This window comes from Dendroctonus ponderosae, unplaced genomic scaffold (assembly GCF_020466585.1).
Source record: "Dendroctonus ponderosae isolate FM_Combo_2020 unplaced genomic scaffold, Dpon_F_20191213v2 Dpon_F_20191213_6, whole genome shotgun sequence".
NCBI lineage: Eukaryota > Metazoa > Arthropoda > Insecta > Coleoptera > Curculionidae > Dendroctonus > Dendroctonus ponderosae.
The window spans coordinates 9,438,049-9,457,289 of record NW_026018814.1 but is presented as its reverse complement, the minus strand read 5'-3'; the positions used below and the strand labels follow the sequence as shown (position 1 = coordinate 9,457,289).

General features: G+C 37.9%; 1 protein-coding gene across 4 annotated transcripts in view; it reads left to right on the top strand.

Annotated features, from left to right (window-relative positions):
* Window positions 1–18,549, top strand: part of LOC109544988 — a 21,449-nt gene extending 2,900 nt beyond the window's left edge. Inside the window, exons 1-3 of one of the 4 annotated variants that reach the window (XM_019915445.2) lie at window positions 1,153–2,950; window positions 9,608–9,718; window positions 9,776–12,127. In XM_019915445.2, the coding sequence (XP_019771004.1) occupies window positions 2,816–2,950; window positions 9,608–9,718; window positions 9,776–12,001 (2,472 nt within the window). In that variant the 5' untranslated portion in view covers window positions 1,153–2,815 and the 3' untranslated portion in view covers window positions 12,002–12,127. Of the gene's footprint in view, window positions 1–1,152; window positions 2,951–9,607; window positions 9,719–9,775; window positions 12,128–15,175; window positions 15,287–15,338 lie in introns of those variants that run through there. The other 3 variants (XM_019915443.2, XM_019915442.2, XM_019915444.2) reach the window with 3 other exon arrangements.
* Window positions 18,550–19,241: the final 692 nt, after the last annotated feature.

Below are 19,241 nucleotides of genomic sequence, written 5' to 3'. Positions count from 1 at the left end.
TTTTCGTAATTTGAAGCAAAGATCGTAATTTTTCTTTTTGAATGCTTAAGTATTCCAATAGGCTGCCAATCCAACGTGGGATTTTTTCAAAATAATCCTTAATATCAAAGTTGAAATTCGATCTTCAACTGTTAATATCTTCTAGAAATGTTCGCAAAAAAAATTTTCAATATTTTTCTGGTACTCCTCAAGGGAGCTTCTATCACCCCTTAAAAGGAATGACGAATAACCTAAATGGAATGCATTACAATGCAAAAAGGGTTCTGGGTTGCAAAGCGTCTGCGCTTAGTGCCAGAAACAAAGAATAAATGTGCGTATTAGTTGTGTAGAAAAGTCACTGAGGTAATAAAATTGTTTGAACCTGTTTATATGTTGAAACGGCTGGCATTTCCTTGGTGGATCGTTTCACCTTTTTCGAAGTTAACATTATGCTCGACTTGTAGATGATCCCCGTGCAAACAACTTTTCTAGTGTTGTTTCGGAGGAAAATGCGGGTTTCTTTCGTGATAACAAAGAACGGCATGATGTCCAGACTACAGTGCCTTTATACATGACAGTGACGACAATGGTTAGTCCTTTTTTCAATTGGTTAAGGACTCCTTCCTTAACTTCAAGGAGTTTAATTAGGCCAGTCGCCTGAAAATAATAGTGTATAGTCTATGGGCTGGTGGACGAGCTGTAGTACGTTGCAATGAAATAGGATTATTCGCAGCTTTTCGCACGATTTCTGACGAACGCAGTTCGAACGTAAACTACTTGCCTTGGCCAAAACTAACATTCATTCTGAATTGAAATTTTAAGGTTGATTTTTCTTCTGATTGAGGGCAAAATTTATTGTCATTTCTTGAATCAAAGTTGCAATTAAAGATGAGAACTAATCCAGAACAAGCTATAATCGAGCAAGTTGAAATCGAGCGTCCCAATTAGTTTCTTATTACAGTTATCATAAATCTATTTATTGTCTCTATTTATCAATCAAAATACGTTTCAGTATATTTTTCCACCATCATCAGTTTTTATGCCACCATTTGCATAAATGCATGCCAAGGCTTAAAGCAGCAACAACGCTACACATAAAAACTGATGATGGTGGAAAAATACACCGAAACGTATTTTGATTGATAAATAGAGACAATAAATGACTGAAACCCAGGAATGAATTTGATTTGGAATTGAAACACAGTCAGGAAAGTATATACGATATCGTCAATACCAGCGAGTTAACTGCAATTGAAGAATGTTAAATGTTGAAAATAAAATATAAGTTTTACATTCAAACAGAATTTAAATTACATTTTACATATCTGATCCATTTATGAATTATTAGGCTGACAACAATATTGAAATTATAAGCTAGTATTGCCATCATGCGTCAAACAAATTCAATAATTATCATGCGATCATGCGTCAAACAATTTACGTACATTTTGAGCGTTTATGACCTTAAACCGACGAGATTTTGCTGGTTATAGATCTTTAAATTTGCAAATTGGAAGCTTCTTCGTAAGCAATCTATTGGGTTTCAGAAAACACACATTATACTCCCACACACAGTCAATTTAAAATGTTATCATTATTTTACCAAACATCGCAAATAAGTACAAATCACAACAGTCACTTCTCGGGCTTTTGGATAAGATATAAAAGCGTAGTTCGAAAGTGCGTCTTGAAAAGTTAACATATTTGTGAAAAAACTTGTAGTTCCACAAAGGTAAGTAGAAAAAACTGCACAAATTGTAAAGCTAGATTGATTTTATTTTTAATCAGAAGAGACGTAGGTAAAGTTGGCTTTTAGGTAGTCTGGGTCTGGACTGTTAGGAGTAGAATGCAAACGACTTGAATTTCGACAGGTTGAATTTCGTTAACTCTAGAAACGGTTAGTGAAAAATAATCAGTGTTTGTTTCCGTGGAGCTACGAATATTTATCAAGTTTTTGGGCAAGTAAGGGGCGAATCTTTCAGATATATCGCGTAAAGTGTTTTTCTACTTATTAATCCAAATCATATTTAAATATTGTATCATTTGCTTTTAAAATAATATACTGGCTGAACATGTCTTGACTATTATAATATTATACAGGGTGATTCAAAATTGGCGTCATTTCTCTGGGGATGTTGTCTGGCAGTTGTTGTTTAGGGAGTATAGGATAAATAGCAAAAACATGAACTCGTATCAAAAACTGAGATGATTGCAAAAAAACTGGATCTGATAAAAAGCCTGGACTATAGGGCTATGAGGCTGTCATCTGCCTCATTAACATTAAGTAAATACATGTTGCTTCTTGAATATCAAAAGCTCATGTCAGATTGAAAGAGGTTGCGGTTAGCGGTTAATTCAAGAATTAATTAAGTAATGGTAAGTTAAGGAGAGGGAAGTGGGTAACCTACAAATGTGAAAACTCTTTGGTGATTGGTGCTGAAACAAAATTTTTACATATGAATCTGTTCTAAAAATAAGAAGTTTTTACAGCGCCTGCTATGCTACTGTGGCAGTCCCCCATCACTATAGCGTACCCGCATATCCGATATTGCTGTCAAGCCAAGAAATCAAATCAATATATTTTATATTTTTATATAATTTCGCTAATTGTGACAATTTGATAACAGACATACATAGTATATCTGTAAATGCGTTTAAGTAAGCTAGGCAGAAGTTACGGCAACATCGCTTCTCCGCATATTAGTATAAATGCCTTCCCCGGGTCGTTGGATGTTGCTTTTACCAGTGGTTCCTCGTCAGTGTGTTTGCACGATAAAAAGCGAGAAACGAATTCGATTGCAGCTTCCGTTTAATCAGCTGCAATTATTATTATTTAATGGATCTATCCGAAATTCAAGAAATTTGTAGACTTTGCTCTTCAGATAAAGGCACTGGTGTACTGATCAATGTCTTCGACAATGACCTTAAAGAACACCTGAAGGACGTGGTTTTAGTTACTACAGGAATTCATGTAAGTCTGTCGATTGATATGAGTACCTAAATAGTGCTACTACCATTAAGAGATTTTAGTTATCGTTTATGTAATATTAAGACGATGTTACGATGCGATAGCTTATTGCTATGGGCAGGTTATATTAGTTAATATGATTGGCGTTGCGCAGTTTTCATACATAACGGCGCAGTCTTCTTACACGTTTGCACAGTTCCCATGTTGCCTTGAGGAATTGTGTTGCTTGGATCTGTACGAGAATTTGCCATTAGGTCGTTAGGTGTTCATCAGCAGGCAATTCATTTGTATTAAGGTGGTGTTTAATTAATTATTTAATTTTAGTACAATCCAACAGTTACTCTTACTTGTTAATAGAGTACTAGTTATAAATCATTATAGTAATTTTATTAAATATTGTAGTAGTAAGCAAATAAGTAAGTGTACATTTAGTGACCAAAAGTAGCGGTGCTAATTAAAGTTAAGTGACAAATGCAAATCAATTAATATATGTTATAATTAGTTACAAATATGAGTTTAGACTATTATAGTAGTATTATAAAGACGAATGTGTTCCAATAAGAACTACGGTTTTGAATTTAGCGCCATTTGTAGTGTCATGATTTGACATTTGACATTTAGGAAGAGGTTAAGTAAAATGGATCGGTTCAATACACAACAACGAATTCTCATTGTGAAAAATTATTATTAAAATGGTGGAAGTCTTGCAGTCACAGTTTGCAAAATGCGTACAATTATGGGCCATCGGAATGCTCCAACTAAAGCCACTGTGATAAAATGAATGAAGAAATTTCAGCAAACTGGATATGTTAATGAACTGAAATCAGGAACTCGCGTTCGTCCTGGTCGCTCGACTTAAAATACCGCAGCAGTACGTGCAAATGTTGACGAAAGCCCAACCACATGAATTCGTCATAGAGCTCAGGAAATTGGTGTACAAAGTTGAATTGGCTCAAGAGCTAAAGCCATGGGCAACGAAGAGCCTTTGTTGATGGGATTTTGGAACAACGACAATTGGACGGTGATTTTTAAACAAAAATCATCTTTACTGACAAGGCCCATTTTCATCTTGATGGATTCGTTAATCGACAAAATTGTCGCATTTAAGGTTCAGAAAATCCACAAGCGATCGTTCAGAAACAGATGCATCCAAAATGTCTCACTCTTTGGTGTGCACTGTGCGCTGGAGGCATCATCGGCCCATTTTTCTTCAAAAATGCAGTTGGTCAAGCATTAACCGTGAGTGGTGTTCGTTATCGTGAAATGTTAATTAACTTTTTTATGCCAAAATTTTCTAAATATGGATCTGAACAGCATGCGGTTTCAACAGGACGGCAACATGCCATACGGCTGCCATACTCTGGCTGTACGGCAACATGCCATACAGCCAGAGAAACTGTTGTATTACTGCACGAGTTCAATTCAACGCTGTATCTCTGAAATACTGCAAAATTTATGCGCAACAGTCCTTGAAAGTTTCATGAAAAGAGCACGTCTGTGCCGGCAAAGCCATTTTCATTCATAACCTCATGATGTGTACTTCTTTTTCAATACTTATTCCACAAACACCCTTTAGAAGGATGGGTGAGGCAAGATACTAGATACGTTGACTGCCAGTATGTAGAAATTGAAATATTTGCATAAAACTAAACCAGACATGCAAATAACGTAAAGAGTTTTTAAAGATTGTTTTTTGTTTCAGTCAGTTCTACCACCAAACGGTGCAACTTTTAACAGAACTGCTCTATTTTACTTCATATCGAAACTACACAATATCAGTGTAAGGTTTATATTAAGGCCTAAGTCCCATGCATTCGACGAGGAAAGCCAAATGCAAACTTGCGTTCCTCGGTAATCGTAAAAACATCGTTTCTTAACATGCCGCATATGGGCTTTAAACTTTGTACCGACCTGACACCACTAGGGTGCAATACGCGACCTCTTAAGGAACGCGCATCGATTATAACATACATTTTATCACGAAAATGCACAATTCCTCATAGAACTGCTTAATATGGTCACCGCATAACATATCTTCACAAATTCAGTTTGTCTTAAAACTGGTAAGTTTTTCGGGTTTGTAGACCGTCGTCAAATGCGATTTCTTCCTGACGTGCCGCAAGCACGAGCGACTTGCATCTTCAGAGGTGGTTTGCTTGAGAGCTTACACTATACTGATGAGGCTGTTTTTTTTTCGGTGAGGTTTGGGAAATGCTCTTGTATGCACTCCCAGAGCTGGTGGTCTGTCGCGGGACTCCAGCTAAGCTGTTTACCCACTAAAACCCTTTCCTCACCGCCGAGGTGGTATTTGGCCTTGGCACCGCGGTAATTTCTGTCCTATTGTGCCCTCGTAATTTTACTTCCTCATTATCCCTGTATATTCAATGAATTCCAGAAGAATAATACTGATGAGGTTCATCGGGCGTAGTCCGTATTTATGCACCGGTTGTGATGACGTGGCCTGTGTCATCTACATATCTAGATTCCTTGCTGGGTTTGTGTTGGTGAGCTCCGGGAACCATACCGGTTTAACGCCATTATCTCGCCTTTCATGTTAAAATTGTCGCTGTGCTTGTGTATTTCCATCGCTTCTTGTATTAGTAGGGAGCGATAGCCTGTTGTTGTGGATAGTACGTACTTGAGTGTCTGCAAATTTAATGGTGTGCACTACCTCGCAAGGGCATGCTCCTCCACTGCCGACTTTTTCACATGTTCTAATCTGCAAATTCCGTCGATGTTCTTCGATCCTCGTCTTAACCGATCTTTTGTTCGTTCCTATGTAGACACTTCCACAGGAGCATGGGATGCCGTAGATACCTGCAGTCGCCAGGGAACCGACCGTGGACATTCCTGGATCTTCGTCGTGGGCTTGTAGATTGTTTTTATGTTGTTTTCCTAGGATATACCCAATTCTATCTGTAACTCTGGGAATGAAAGGCAGAAAGGTCCTTTGGGTGGTTTTACTCTTCGGCACGGTTCACCCCTACTGCTATTTTTAAATGAAAGCGGTTTCTAAATGTAGTTCCGCTGTTAGGTGCTGTGGTCCACATATTTCCCTGGCTCTATGTGTGAGAGTCGTGATGATTCCTTGTTTTTGACTCGGGTGATGGTTGGATAACTAGTGGAGGTATTCGTTCATGTGGGTGGCTTTTCTATATACCCGATGGTCAAATTAGTATCACGAACGTATTATCGACATATCGATAGCAGATAGTCGGTTTAAAGGGTGCGGGTCTAAAAGGTGTTTCTTCGAACTTCTCCATGAATATATTTACTATATCTGGTCTGAGTAGGCTTCCCATAGATACTCCTCCCATAGATACTCCATGGGTGCGTCCACGGGGACTTGTGAACAATGACACGACATCGAAATGTTGTCCGTTGGTTCCAGTTTCAGATCGCCTGATTTTGCTTATAAAAAGAGTCTCTGATATATGTCTGTGGATCCTATATGTGGCTGCAGAAGAGGCGAGATATTTTGCCACTGTGGGCTATAATATATAATAGGTCTACGTGGGACTTCTTCCTTGGGAATTTTGGGTAATTGATACAAACGTCATGACGGTCTCGTTCAATGACAATATTTATACCAGGCGAATATCAACGATATTCCTGAACTTGACCTGAGTCGAGTCTTTCTTGAGCTTTGTGTAAGTGGCAGGATCCAGTAGGTCTTGGATCTTCTGCTCATATTGCTCTCTGTTCATAATGAGAGTAGCATTGCCTTTGTCCCGCTGCCAGGACAACGACATTTGTGTTCCTTCTTATTTGTGGTGGTGGTTTTCGCTCTTAAGGATTTGGGCGGCTTCAGTGCCAGAGATGACCTCTATTGGAATCATTTTCGGGCTTTAAGCAAAGTTTCCTCCCTTCGCCGAGTGCTCTTCAGGTGTTGGGGTTGATCGTTTTAATTTTTTTTAATTTTTCAGACTTGCTGTTGTCTCTGCGTAGCTTTGTCTAGTTCTCTTTGCATGTTGTCGATTTGTATTGTTTACAAGAGAGCATTTGGATCTCACATCAAAGTTTTATGTTAAGGTGCTTGCAGACCAGAGACAAGGTGAACATTCGAAAAATACGAAAATTTAAAGCCTGATTGCACAGTTTGACAAATGCTTGTTATTATTGGCAAAGGCTAATCCAATGGGCTACCAATCAAACATGGGACCATTTCGAAATAATGCTTAATAAAAACGTTGAAATTCGATTTCCAACTATTAATATCTGCTAAAAATTTTAAAAATATATTTTTCCCAAACTCTCTCTCTAAAGTGACCCCTTGTACCTCCTTCAAAGGAATCAATCCCTGCTTGGATGCATCCATAGTAGGACAAATAAACGTGTCAGTAGTGTGGCACTAGCCACTTTTGATCTACCGTCGAAGATCCTCTCTCTCTCTCTGTTCTCTTCACACGTTGCTCGGTTTCGAGTGTCATGACTATTCATGGTCCAACTCTTCACCATGCTTCTCTATCCCCTAAGGTTCTCATAACTTCTGACGCCGACATACTTGTAAGGTCTTTGATTTGGTCCATGAATCTGACAGGAGATCTACCTTACGTTCTTTTGCCGTTCATTTTTCTTGGATCACAGCCTTCTCCATCCCTTCCTTTCGTATCACGTAACCGAAATATTTAAGTATGCGCCTCTGGATTCCTGGCAGCAGCCTTTCATGATCCCAAACATTCAGGTCTCCTCGTATGGAAATGTTTGTTCTATGAGCTGTCCAAGAGATTCTGTCTGGTGATCTCAATGTGTACAATCTCCTGACATGGTGTTGAAAGTAGGAGTTAGCGATTGATAGCTGATTCTCTGCACGGAATTCGATTAGCATCTCTCCACGTTCATTTCTTACTCCCGTTCCATACTGCCCTACGACTGATCTTAGGTGTGAGTCGGCTTTTGTTTCTCCTATTTTGGCATTGAAGTCACCTAGAATTATTGAACGCTCCCTGTTTGAAGCTTTTGAGAGTGTCTGGGAGAGTGATCCATAGTCCAAGTTGTCAATGTCGTCTTGAGACGATGTAGATGTGGGAGCATATACCTGAATAAGGTTTAGAATCACTGGCTGCTCCTTTATTTTGAGGATGATGATACAGTCGCCGACTGCTCCGTAGTCAAGTACAGTGTCCATTAAGTGTTTTTGTATTATAAAGGCGACTCGTTAATGGATTGTGAATCATTACTTGATGATAGTATAAGGTTGCCGCTCTGCCATACGTAGTGGCCACTATTTTTCCAGTGACGTTCTGATATGCCAACAATGGCTAAGTCTGTCACGGGCTTTCCGACAATCATTATTTTCCCGGGTTTATTGAGACCTTGAACGTTCCATGTTCATATTCTATGCATTGACGGCTTCTGGTTGTGTCTTTCCAGTAGCATCTTTTCTATGGGAAGCTGGTTACCTACTATCCCATAGCCAGTAGCCAATTCCACCCTCGTGGTCCTGGTGCTCGAACGCCGAGTGCCTTTCTGATCGCATGGCTTCAAAACGTCTATTCCTATCTATACTTTGATCCATGAAAAGTTTTCTAGGGATATAAACACGCGCAGTAGGATCCCTCTTCTTTTTGCGGCGCATTCTCACAACCGTTTTACGCTGGTACAGGAACGCTTGTGAATAGGAATGATAGCACCGACGATCTCTGTACGAGGGCCGCTGTTATCGAAGAACCTGCTAGAGATGAATTGCGACGAGCTTCGAATGACACTTCTATGCGGCAATCTCGAACTAACTCTACACATAAAATGTCGCCATTTCTTTGAGCTGGTACGATTGCAGAGCAAAACGTTGAGTATCCTCAAAAGTTCAATATCAAGAAAATTATGCGTAAAACCTAACAATGGTTTTCGGTGTCTGGTTGAAATGCTTTTGTCTATCAAAAATGTTTTAATCGTTACTGAAGAGTTACTTCCGTTTCGATCATTTTGACTTCTTTTATGTCACGTCTGCCCTTATGTAGCATACAAAATCGGCTATCTACGCGATCTGTCACAGATCAGTTATCATCTCTGGAATAATGCGAACAATAGAGATCCTCCACATTGGACGGCGTGTAAGATCTAAGTCATTCCTCAACAGGTAGGATATAGCAAAAAAAACCTAGCAAATCCCGCAATTCGATTCAATTTAAATATTCACCTAAAATATATTTTACTCATTAAACGAAATATATTAAAATATATAGTTCGCGAAAAAGAAGGACGCTCTCGGATTTAAATAACATACGATAAGTAGAAGCATACTTATCTTTTTTAATAGATAGTTGAATGGAGAAGAACGATCAAGCAGGTGTGTGATAGTGAATGAATGTCTGGCGATTTCAGTGCGTATCAGTTAAGTATTATATTATATTATTTGTAATGAAATAAACGTTATGTTATAAAACACCGTGTTTGATTTTTACCGGCTGACATATTTTTGCTATTTTGTTAAAATTTGAGATCTACTTAATTAAGAGCAATGACGTGTTATTACGTATAACTTACTACATTTTTCCAAAGAGTGAATCACAAAGCATTGCAAAATTGTAGCTGACAAGGCCCCTAATCTGACAGCAACATATTCACTGGCTCTCTTCCTGGTTAAAAAATCAAGATGAGCATTTGTGAAGTGGCCTAGTGTAATTGTGCGGTAAACATAATTAATTCTCGTTGTTGCAGATTTCAAAAAATGATTTGATATCAAAGAAGATATGTCAACGTTGCTGTGAAATAACTTTGAATATGCATAAATACCGACAGGATGCCCTTAAAAAAGATCAATCATTGAAGGTAGATACTTATTCCAGTTGCCTTTGACGCCCATATCACATGTATATTTTTTTTTAGGAAAAATGTGCAATGATGCTTAACGGGCTCGGAAATTCGATAGCAAAAACTGAACAAGACACCGTTAGTTCTTTGCAAATTTCCGAAAAATTGGTGGGAGCATGTGGGAAGCAAAAAACAAACGCGGGATATCATATCAAACACCAGTTGCATCCATCTATAGCACAATTATATCAGACATATCCCAATATTAAATTGCCGAAAACATGTGTTAATATGCACATGGCTCCTGTTGTCGTTATTCAATTACATGAAGTACGCAAGTATTGGGAAAGTTCACATGAGAAAACATGTGAAACTAAAGTTGAATGTAACATAGCTAAGAAACGAACAGGATCAGCTATAAGCACGAATAACATTTTGGCGAAAATACCTAGAGTTAGTTATGGGACCAATAATCGTGCAACTGTGGTTACAACGAAGAAAAAACAAGAAGATATACGACACTGCCGTGCTGCTGAAAAAGTGGGACCTGTTGATCCATTTAAAGAGCATTTCGTACAAGAATCTGGCAATGTTGTGTCTAGCGATTTGGTTGAAAGTACCGCTTTCCCGTCCCAGCCCGCTTTCTTACAGGCGTTTGGTTTAACACCTACAATCCCAACAGCATATGAACCGATATTTATCTGTGATATCTGCGAATGCGTTCAGAACAGCGCTCGACAGCTGAATCATCATAAAACTACACATATGCAGTGTCAGTTTTGCAAGGAGAAATTTGCATCTTTTGAAGATAAGGAGGTACATGTGAAAACTTCGTGTGAAATTGTGAAGCGACTAGATTCTCCATTTCCAAAAGTTTATTTAGAGAAAATTAACTTAAACGTGAAGATTAGAAATATGTATCGAGATGCATTTTCTGATTGCGATCCACTTCCAGAAGATATAATGAAACCACCGACTTCGTCTCCATGCATAGAAGATGCAGACAATATTATAGTATTATCAGATGATGATGTAGAGTGTGCTCCCGAACATGCACCCATTGCAGATGTCCCTAAGACACCCAACAGTGTACCTGCTTCTAGTGAGGAGACGGGATATGTAACCGTTTCCATAGTCAGACCGAGCATTTCTATAAAAAATAGCACGTTGTTTGACACCATCAGGTCCTCAAATATAAGTGACGGTGCATTTCTAACAGAAGTTATGACTCTTCTTAAGTCTGCAAAGAGTACCGTGGACGCTCTGCTACAAACAGATTTACCGAGTGTCAAAGATATTCAAATTGACATTTCGACAGGCACATGCGAGTTTAAAAATATATCGTCAGAATTATTATTCTATAAGGTACCAGTTCATATAAGTAATGGATCGTTCCATGTACGTTATGTGTTCAAGTCAGACAGGAAAGTCATTGATAGTGAAGCACAATGGAGAACCTTGAAAGTGATTGATGCAAGAAGGTCTTTCGCTGAAGCTTCTACAAATTGTGCTAATATGTATGTTGACAACAACACGCTTCAAACGTCGCAATCAAACAAATCGTCGCGTGGTTCAATATTCCCACAAGAGTTAGATCTAACTTCAGTTTCATCTAATGCAAACATTTTAATAAACAGCCCTTTGAAGATGAGGAACGGTCTTAATGTAAATTCAAGAGTGGTTAGTTCATCAGCACGCACGACAGAGCCGTCTTCAGTGGGCAATTTTTTACAAACCAAAGATATTTATTTACCGACAGCTTCTCATTTACGGACTCCTATCAACAAATCTAAACCGGTTTCAAGCCCTTTCGGCCGTTTTAGTGTGAATACAAACAATTCACCCAGACTTAATGTTGGATATGAGGCTGGCCCACGATTGTATAGGGTCACTCCTACATTTTCTCATTATAATAGAATTACCAACATGCCATTTAGCACAATATCCCCACAAATGGCTAGTAATTCAATGACAGTTCCAGAAAATCGGTTTGGGCAACAGAACATTGATGTTGGTTTATCGCAAACTTCTGCCAATCTCAACAGTTCAGTTGCAGCGTCACAATTAAATGTGCAACGTCAGCATTACTTGAATCATTCAATGCCCGCACAAATCAGAAACCCTCCCATATTCCCAATCCAACCATCTACTTCATCGACAAATGAACTTCAAATGGCGCATTCCAATGCAATGCGTGTTATTGCGAACCAATCGGGTGCATCGCACACTGGTGAGCCTGTTTATTCTAACCCTACTGACCGACCGAAGTTTAGAGTAAAAACCATGTCTGAATTGCAATAGGCTTTATTAATTTTTCTGCCATTACCATATGTTTAGGAGGTATGGTTGGCGACACATGACAGTAGACGACTCCTAGAGGCAATTTTTCCCGATTTTGGTAAATCAGGCTTTGTGAAATACGTCAAATATATGTTCTATCTATGTCACAAACTTGTTTTAGTTTGACAATTTAATTAATCTCTTTATTAATCGTGCTCTTCGATTTTCCAAATCTCTCAGCCACTGTTTTTGTTGACCATCCTTCTTCATTTAATGTAAGTATCCCAGTTTTTTCAAATACTTTTGAATGTGTCATTTTGATAATAGAAAAATTTATTTGTCAGTATTTTGTCATTTACGCAAAGGTAGATGGAGGTAGAAAGTCAGATTTCCACAACTATTTAATCGTCTACTTTTATGTGACGCCGACTGTCCGTCATTACGTCATATCGTTGAACAAAATATGTTTAGTTAAGTAGGAACTTTTCAGGAGGGATCGTCCTTTCCTTTCTTTTTCACATCTCTTCATCTTTCAACATTTTTCAGTTATAACTAAAATTGATTATCTTTTATATTCACTTTTGTATAACTAGTTATAATCAGTATTTATTGTTCTTGAATTGCGTTATTGTTATTGTTCTTGAATTACGCTGTTCTATTGTAATGCGATATTTTACTTTCGCAAATATGGCGTACTTTAAACCGTTTCTTTCATCAGTACCATAGTTAATAATTATATTAAGATTTTGAATTATTTTTTTCAATATACTTTTGCATTAAATATCGTGGTAATAATTGTGTTAATTGTTGAACAAAGGTAAGTACTTGAGGTAATAATATTTGATCAAATAATCGTTAATTGGTTGTTTGTTTTAAATTAGTGTGTGCAACAAGACGCTTTATTAGCAACAGGAAAATTACGAGTTATCAATCGTGTCATAAAGCGATTGGCCTGATTGCTTAATTTTTATACCTGCAGTAGTTTGTATAAACACAATAGAGTTGCTGCATCGCGTAATACATTTTTCAGAAAATACTTTCTGCCTATGTATGTGAGTCTGAGGTCCATACATGCTAACATTGAGACCCGTTAATCGTGCTTAATGATTGACGGACGTTTAGAGAACCGGTTTAGCTGCGAAGCGCTCATTGCCATTGTGGGGTAGAGCCCTAAATTGCGTACGTTTTTATATCGAACATCATTTAAAGAATGAATTTAGTTTTTTGCTCAAAATGTGAAAATGTTCATTTAATGTGGATCTCGTGAAACGCATTTAGCATTTAGTTCATATTGAGAGAACCGATTGAGCTGTGAAGTTCTAGTTATAGCTTTTAAATTGTGCAGTTTGTCATACCAAACATAATTTTTGGAGTTTATTAACAGTTCACCATCACTATTTCTACTATCATCATCATTCTGCATGTTTAATGAAACATTTAAAAAGTAATATGTTCCGTTTGAACCGCATTTTGAAACCTATTACCAAGGTGGAACTGGAACTTTACAGAAAAATAAACGTTTATCACACCTCTAGTGCACTTTCCTATACCAATCATCATCATTTTAGGACTGTTTCTAGTTTTACGCAAAATTCGAACTTAAAGCTGGTCTTTATAACAGCTCCTCGTGTTTAGAGAACGGGATGAGCCGCAAAGCGGGACTGAACCGTCAAACCACCATTTAAAGAATGATTCACTCAAAGCGTGTTTTTTTAATTTGTGCCGGTCTTGTAAATGGCGCATAGTTTGTGGGTTATTAAGAAAACCGGTTGAGCTGCAAAGCTCTAGTTGTCACTGGGGGATAGATCATTTATATGCGTAGTATTTTAATCAAACATAATTTTAGAATGTTTCTGGTTTGCACGCAACATGCGAAACCAGCTTACGAAACGCAAAACCTTCGGAGAGGTGAAAAGGGAAATAACGGTTGATTCTGGATCTTCCAGAAATAAACTTTTCTTAAGTTTACGGTTTTTCTGAACCAGCCTATTATCCCCTTGGGAGAGTCGACAACTTAGAAAGACCATCTATAATCATGCCATTTGAGCAGTTCATTGATTGTATAGGCATTATAGAGGGTGATTGAAGATTGCCATAATTTCTTTTAGGGGGTATAGGGGTTCACTTAGAGAGTACGAGAAAAATATTGAAAACAACTTTTACAAACGTTTTTTATAAGTTATTAACAGTTGAATATCGAGTTTCAACTTTGTTATTAAATATTATTTTGAGATAGTTTAATTTCTGATTGGTAGCCTATTAGCCTATAGCCTCATTGCTTCAAATTTTGAACATTTTTTTATTAACAAAGTACTATTCAACAATTTTTTGATGAAAAGTCAAAGCGGCAAACAGCGGAGATGTTTTTTGGCATTAACAGATAAGAACAGGTAGATAGCTTCTGTCAATAATAACAAGCATTTGTTAAACTTTGACTTACTTTTAAGCTATTTTCACAAAATGTACACCAACATCGAATTTGCGATAACGCCATTAGTTATGCGGAAATACCGCAGTAAGAACTTACACCAGCAAAGGGCTAGAGACGCTGGACGATTGAACTCAAGAATTGACACAGGTAGTGAACGATCTTGAGATGCTCGGGTTCCAGACCTAGAGGAACAGGTGTTGGAGATAATTGCAGCAGATCCTCCCAGGAGAACGCGGAGCATTGCACAACAACTGACACTTTTCCAGGCACCGGATAATTGTCCTGATAACTCATCCAGGCACTAAAACTTAATTGTATTTTATTTGATCGATGTTGATCATTGATACATAACCTGTACCAGGAGGTTTTGGATGACAGTTGTGACGGATTTAGGTATATCTTCACTCATTTGCCCCAAACAGTGGCAAAGTGACAACATTATCGTAACGTCAAAGTATGTTTTTGTCAATTTTACTTTCTTTGTTGTGTGTTTACCCATTGTTACTACAGTTGTCAATAGTTAAGAAGAAACGGGTATTTACTTTATGTAAATCGGTCAGATTACTTTGAAAAACATTGCTGTCATCCTTCTGATCTAGTTTTTTTGCAAATATCTCAATTTTTAATAACAATTTTTTTTTACTATTTTTCCTATACTCCCAAAACAATGACGCCAATTTTGAATCACCCTGTACAATATCTCATAAACGAATCGGTGTTTGTTATTTAAAGTACTTGTTATGCAGGTTTTCTGTTTGTTGCAGATTAGCGAATGTGACATCATTTCAAAGAAGATATGCAAGAACTGTTATGATAATGTGTTGAACGTGAATAATATCAGAGAAGCCGCTTATAAGCAGGACCAAAATCTCAAGGTACTTGATCGTGAAAGTTCCCTGACAATTACTCTAATAAGGTTTGTTACAGAAAAAATGTCACCAGTACCTAAGCAAAGAAGGTATTCGCCTACCTAATTCTTGTATAACAATCCGGAAAGAATATTGCGAAGAGGCACCACAGGAAAATAAAGCGCTGGTTGTGCATTCACCGCTCGCTGATATTGGCCCGAAACATTTAAATCAACTGCAGTGCGATGAAGAACCTTCTTTTCCTATCCCGACTGGTATGACTGAAAACATTGATTTGAAGCAATCGCAACTGAATAAAGAGCTAAGCAACAACTCATCGAAACGTTCGAGGATAAGTGAAGGTCTGCACTCAAGTATAATTAGTGTATATCGACAATACCCAACATTTAAGTTGCCTGGGAAATGTTTAAATCAAAATCTAGCCCCCGTAGTGTCGCTTGTCATGGGTGAAGTGGAATCGCATTTTCAAAGAAATAATCTAGATATGCGTGATTATATCGCCAAGCCAAAATTGTGCGCTCCTTTGTCAAGGCGCTCAGGTGTAAAACAAGTTGCGAAGAAACGAACAGCTGTACCCGTTAAAAAGACCACTCCAGCAAAAAAACTCAATGCATTCCCCAAACTTGAAGATACAGATAATTTACTAAATAAATCTGCACTGGCTTACAGTCAGTGTATTCCAGATACGAACAGTTCCGACAGATATATTGCTGATTCCAGCAATACAATCAATACCACAGCAGAATCGTTTTCTGATATGACAAAGCGAGTTAAAAATTGCTACAAAACTAAGACCCCCATTGTTCAAAGGCAACAGAAAATGAGGTTTTCCAAATTAAAATCACTTTGCAATTCGCTTAAAGTGACTGTTAAAAAGTCTACCAAATTAAGCAAATGGAAGTCCTTCTCAACCGGTTCCGAAACATCAAAATTGACTGCAGAGTCTGCAGAGCTCATTATAGCTGGGCCATACCAAGAGCAAAGTGGTAGTTGTCTCAACAGTTCATCCAGATATGATCTTGCACAGGAAATGAGTGATGAATATGACACGCCGATGTCTACGAAGAAGTCAAATCCAAATAGTAACAAACTTTCGAAACGCAAGTTATTAATTAAGAGTACAGTTTCCAGGGAAAAGCAGGAAATATTGCAAACAAATGTTTCTGATTCGAGAAGTTCCTGCTTAGAGTATGAGACCGGTTCGTTAAACCGCGATAAGTCCAAGGTAGGTAAAGAAGCCGCACAACATAATCCCTTCCATGTGCAGTCGATCAGTGTCAAGCAATTGGAAAGTAATTCAATTAGCGTCATCGGTGAACCATCTACAACAAGTACAAGCAAACCAGAATTTATTCAGTCACTTGGATTGACACCAGCCTTGGGCTCAGTTGATGTATTTGTATGTAAAATATGTGACAGTCAACACAATGATGCAGGTGCTTTAAGTAAGCATATGACTCGACACCGCACATGTCCATTTTGTAAATTGAAGTTTAAATATGGAGAAAATAAACAGTTCCATATGGAAAACACGTGTGTGGTTGGGAAAGTCGTTCAATCTTTATCGCCTGTTGAAGTTCTCGAAACGAATACAAATCGCAAGTTGCAAACCAAATCAGGGGATGCGTTTAAAAGGCTTTCAAATAGACTAATGGACGTTGACAATGTTATAATTCTCACAGATGACGATGAAGTCGAAATAATATCTGACGATGATTCTCAAGAGTCGCAAGTGACGGACGACTATTTGGAACCACCTGATTCAACGTCAATAGTTCGACCGATTATACGCATATGCAATAATACAATATTAGATACGTTAGGAAACAAGCTAACGCAGAAAAAGTTTGTATCTAAGCTGATAGCGGCTGTTAGAAGAGCGTCTATTTCCATAGAACAGCAAGGAAGTCAAACAGAATCAGTTTTACAGCATAGCCCTGTGATTATAAAAAATCAATCTTGTCTGTTGAGGAATTTGAACGCCGAACTATTTTTTTATAAGATCCCTGTAACTGTTAAGAACGGTAATTTTAAAGTTTCTTTCAGTACAGAAGTTAACCGAAAAACATACGACACATCCGCAGAATGGACTTCCCTACCACTAACTAATAAGTTAACTCTGAAAGCGGCTCAAGACATCTCAATAATGAACACAACTTATCCCTTGACTTTTCTTACTTCCCAGGTTCAATCTTCCCAACTGTCTGTATCTTCCATTCAACTTATGACCGGGGCTCCAACAATGTCTATATTTCTTCCTAATCCTCAAAGCTTCCTGCCTAGTACAAGTGTTTCTATTCAACCAAGTCTCAATAATACAGTGCCACATACCCAAACTATCAATAACACATTTTTTAGTCCCATCCAAACTACTCCGCTGTTGCAGAATTACACTCTCAGTATGACCCCTCTTCCTATTATTAATAATCAAGTATCTGTACAAGCAAGTAATTCCACTGATCTAGGGAGTAACACTGTTTCTAACAGTACAGGGAAATTGTCGACCAAACGTAAAACGGTGAAAGCTTCCTCTAACATGACGACTAGTTCCACTAATAACTGCTCGGAGCAGAGTTCGTCAAAAGGAAAGAAAACCAGAGGTAAAAAGACACCTGTCGAGTGTAAGAAAGTTAAAAACAAGAAAGCCAAGCGAAGAAAGGAATCGAAAAAACGGCTACAGAGTACCAAAGTGAAAACTAGAAAAATGTCCGTGGAATCAACAAGATCGTCGAAACTTCGAGTGAAAAACCTCTGGGAATTAAAATAGTTAAATTTGTAATTTGTTTTATTTTTCATTGACTTGATCTATGTCTCGACCAAACTGGAAGCTGGCACAGACGACTGGACGCTCGTGTAAAATCTACATTATTTGACTGGGAGAGTAGTACGTGTGAATATTATTTTGTAAGCCACATTATTGATATATTGTTCTTATATTATATTTATTATATCGCCAGCATAATACTGTATTATCTGCCACTGCTGGACTATACAGGGTGACCCGATGTTAGGTTGCAAATTCTACAACCCGATGACGGCATTTAAATGCAGATCACCCTGTTGGTGCAGTGTTACAGACATTCACTCGTATGTCTATTATTAAGGAAATACCTTAATATTTTAGTGGAATGGATTTTCATTCGTACGTTATTCGACTGCTGCCGTAAATTTTTAAAAAGTCTGCATAAAATTGTATGTTATTGTTTTGCTATATGTTTATAAGTTTGATTGTTTGCATTTGCACCTAATATAATAATGTGGAAAAAGTATTAACTTGGACATTAATTGCGTAAAGCGAACCCGAACATACAACGGAACGGGAATTTAAAAAATTGTCAGCCGTATTTGCTCTTCCAGATCACAATCTACCAAAAACTTTGTTTGATGGAAAACAAAAAAAAATTCTCTTTTTTTTTCTTTCTCTTTTGCTAGAAATATTACATCAAAGCGCCTGTTCCGTGTAAGTTGCAACACCCAAGTAAAATTCGGAAAACTTATTAGGGAATTGACCGGCATTCTGTAGCAATTCGCTTTTTAAGATCATCAACATCAACAGGTTGTGTAACAATGGACTTAAGATGTCCCCAAAGAAAGTCAAAGGGTGTACAATCCGGTGGTCATTGTTTCTGTAATTTTGAAACGCGATTATTCGAAAACCTCTCAACAAAAAGCAACAAAGTAGTAACCAATGTAAAGAGAATTGAACGTCCTTTAATGTGCCACTTTACATTATCCCTGTATATTCAATGAATTCCAGAAGAATCTTGAGGGGAGTTCGCATGATCTGGTCTGGTGAAATTTCATGCCCTCCCAGGAGTCTGTCTACCTGTTGCATATGACGTGCAGTGGCACATAACATAATAGTTTCGTCCTCTAATTTGCAACCCCTGCAGGTCGGTTGATCGCTGAATCCCATCCTGAAGAGGTGTTTTTTGCAGGGGGCGTGTCCTGTTGGAAAGGC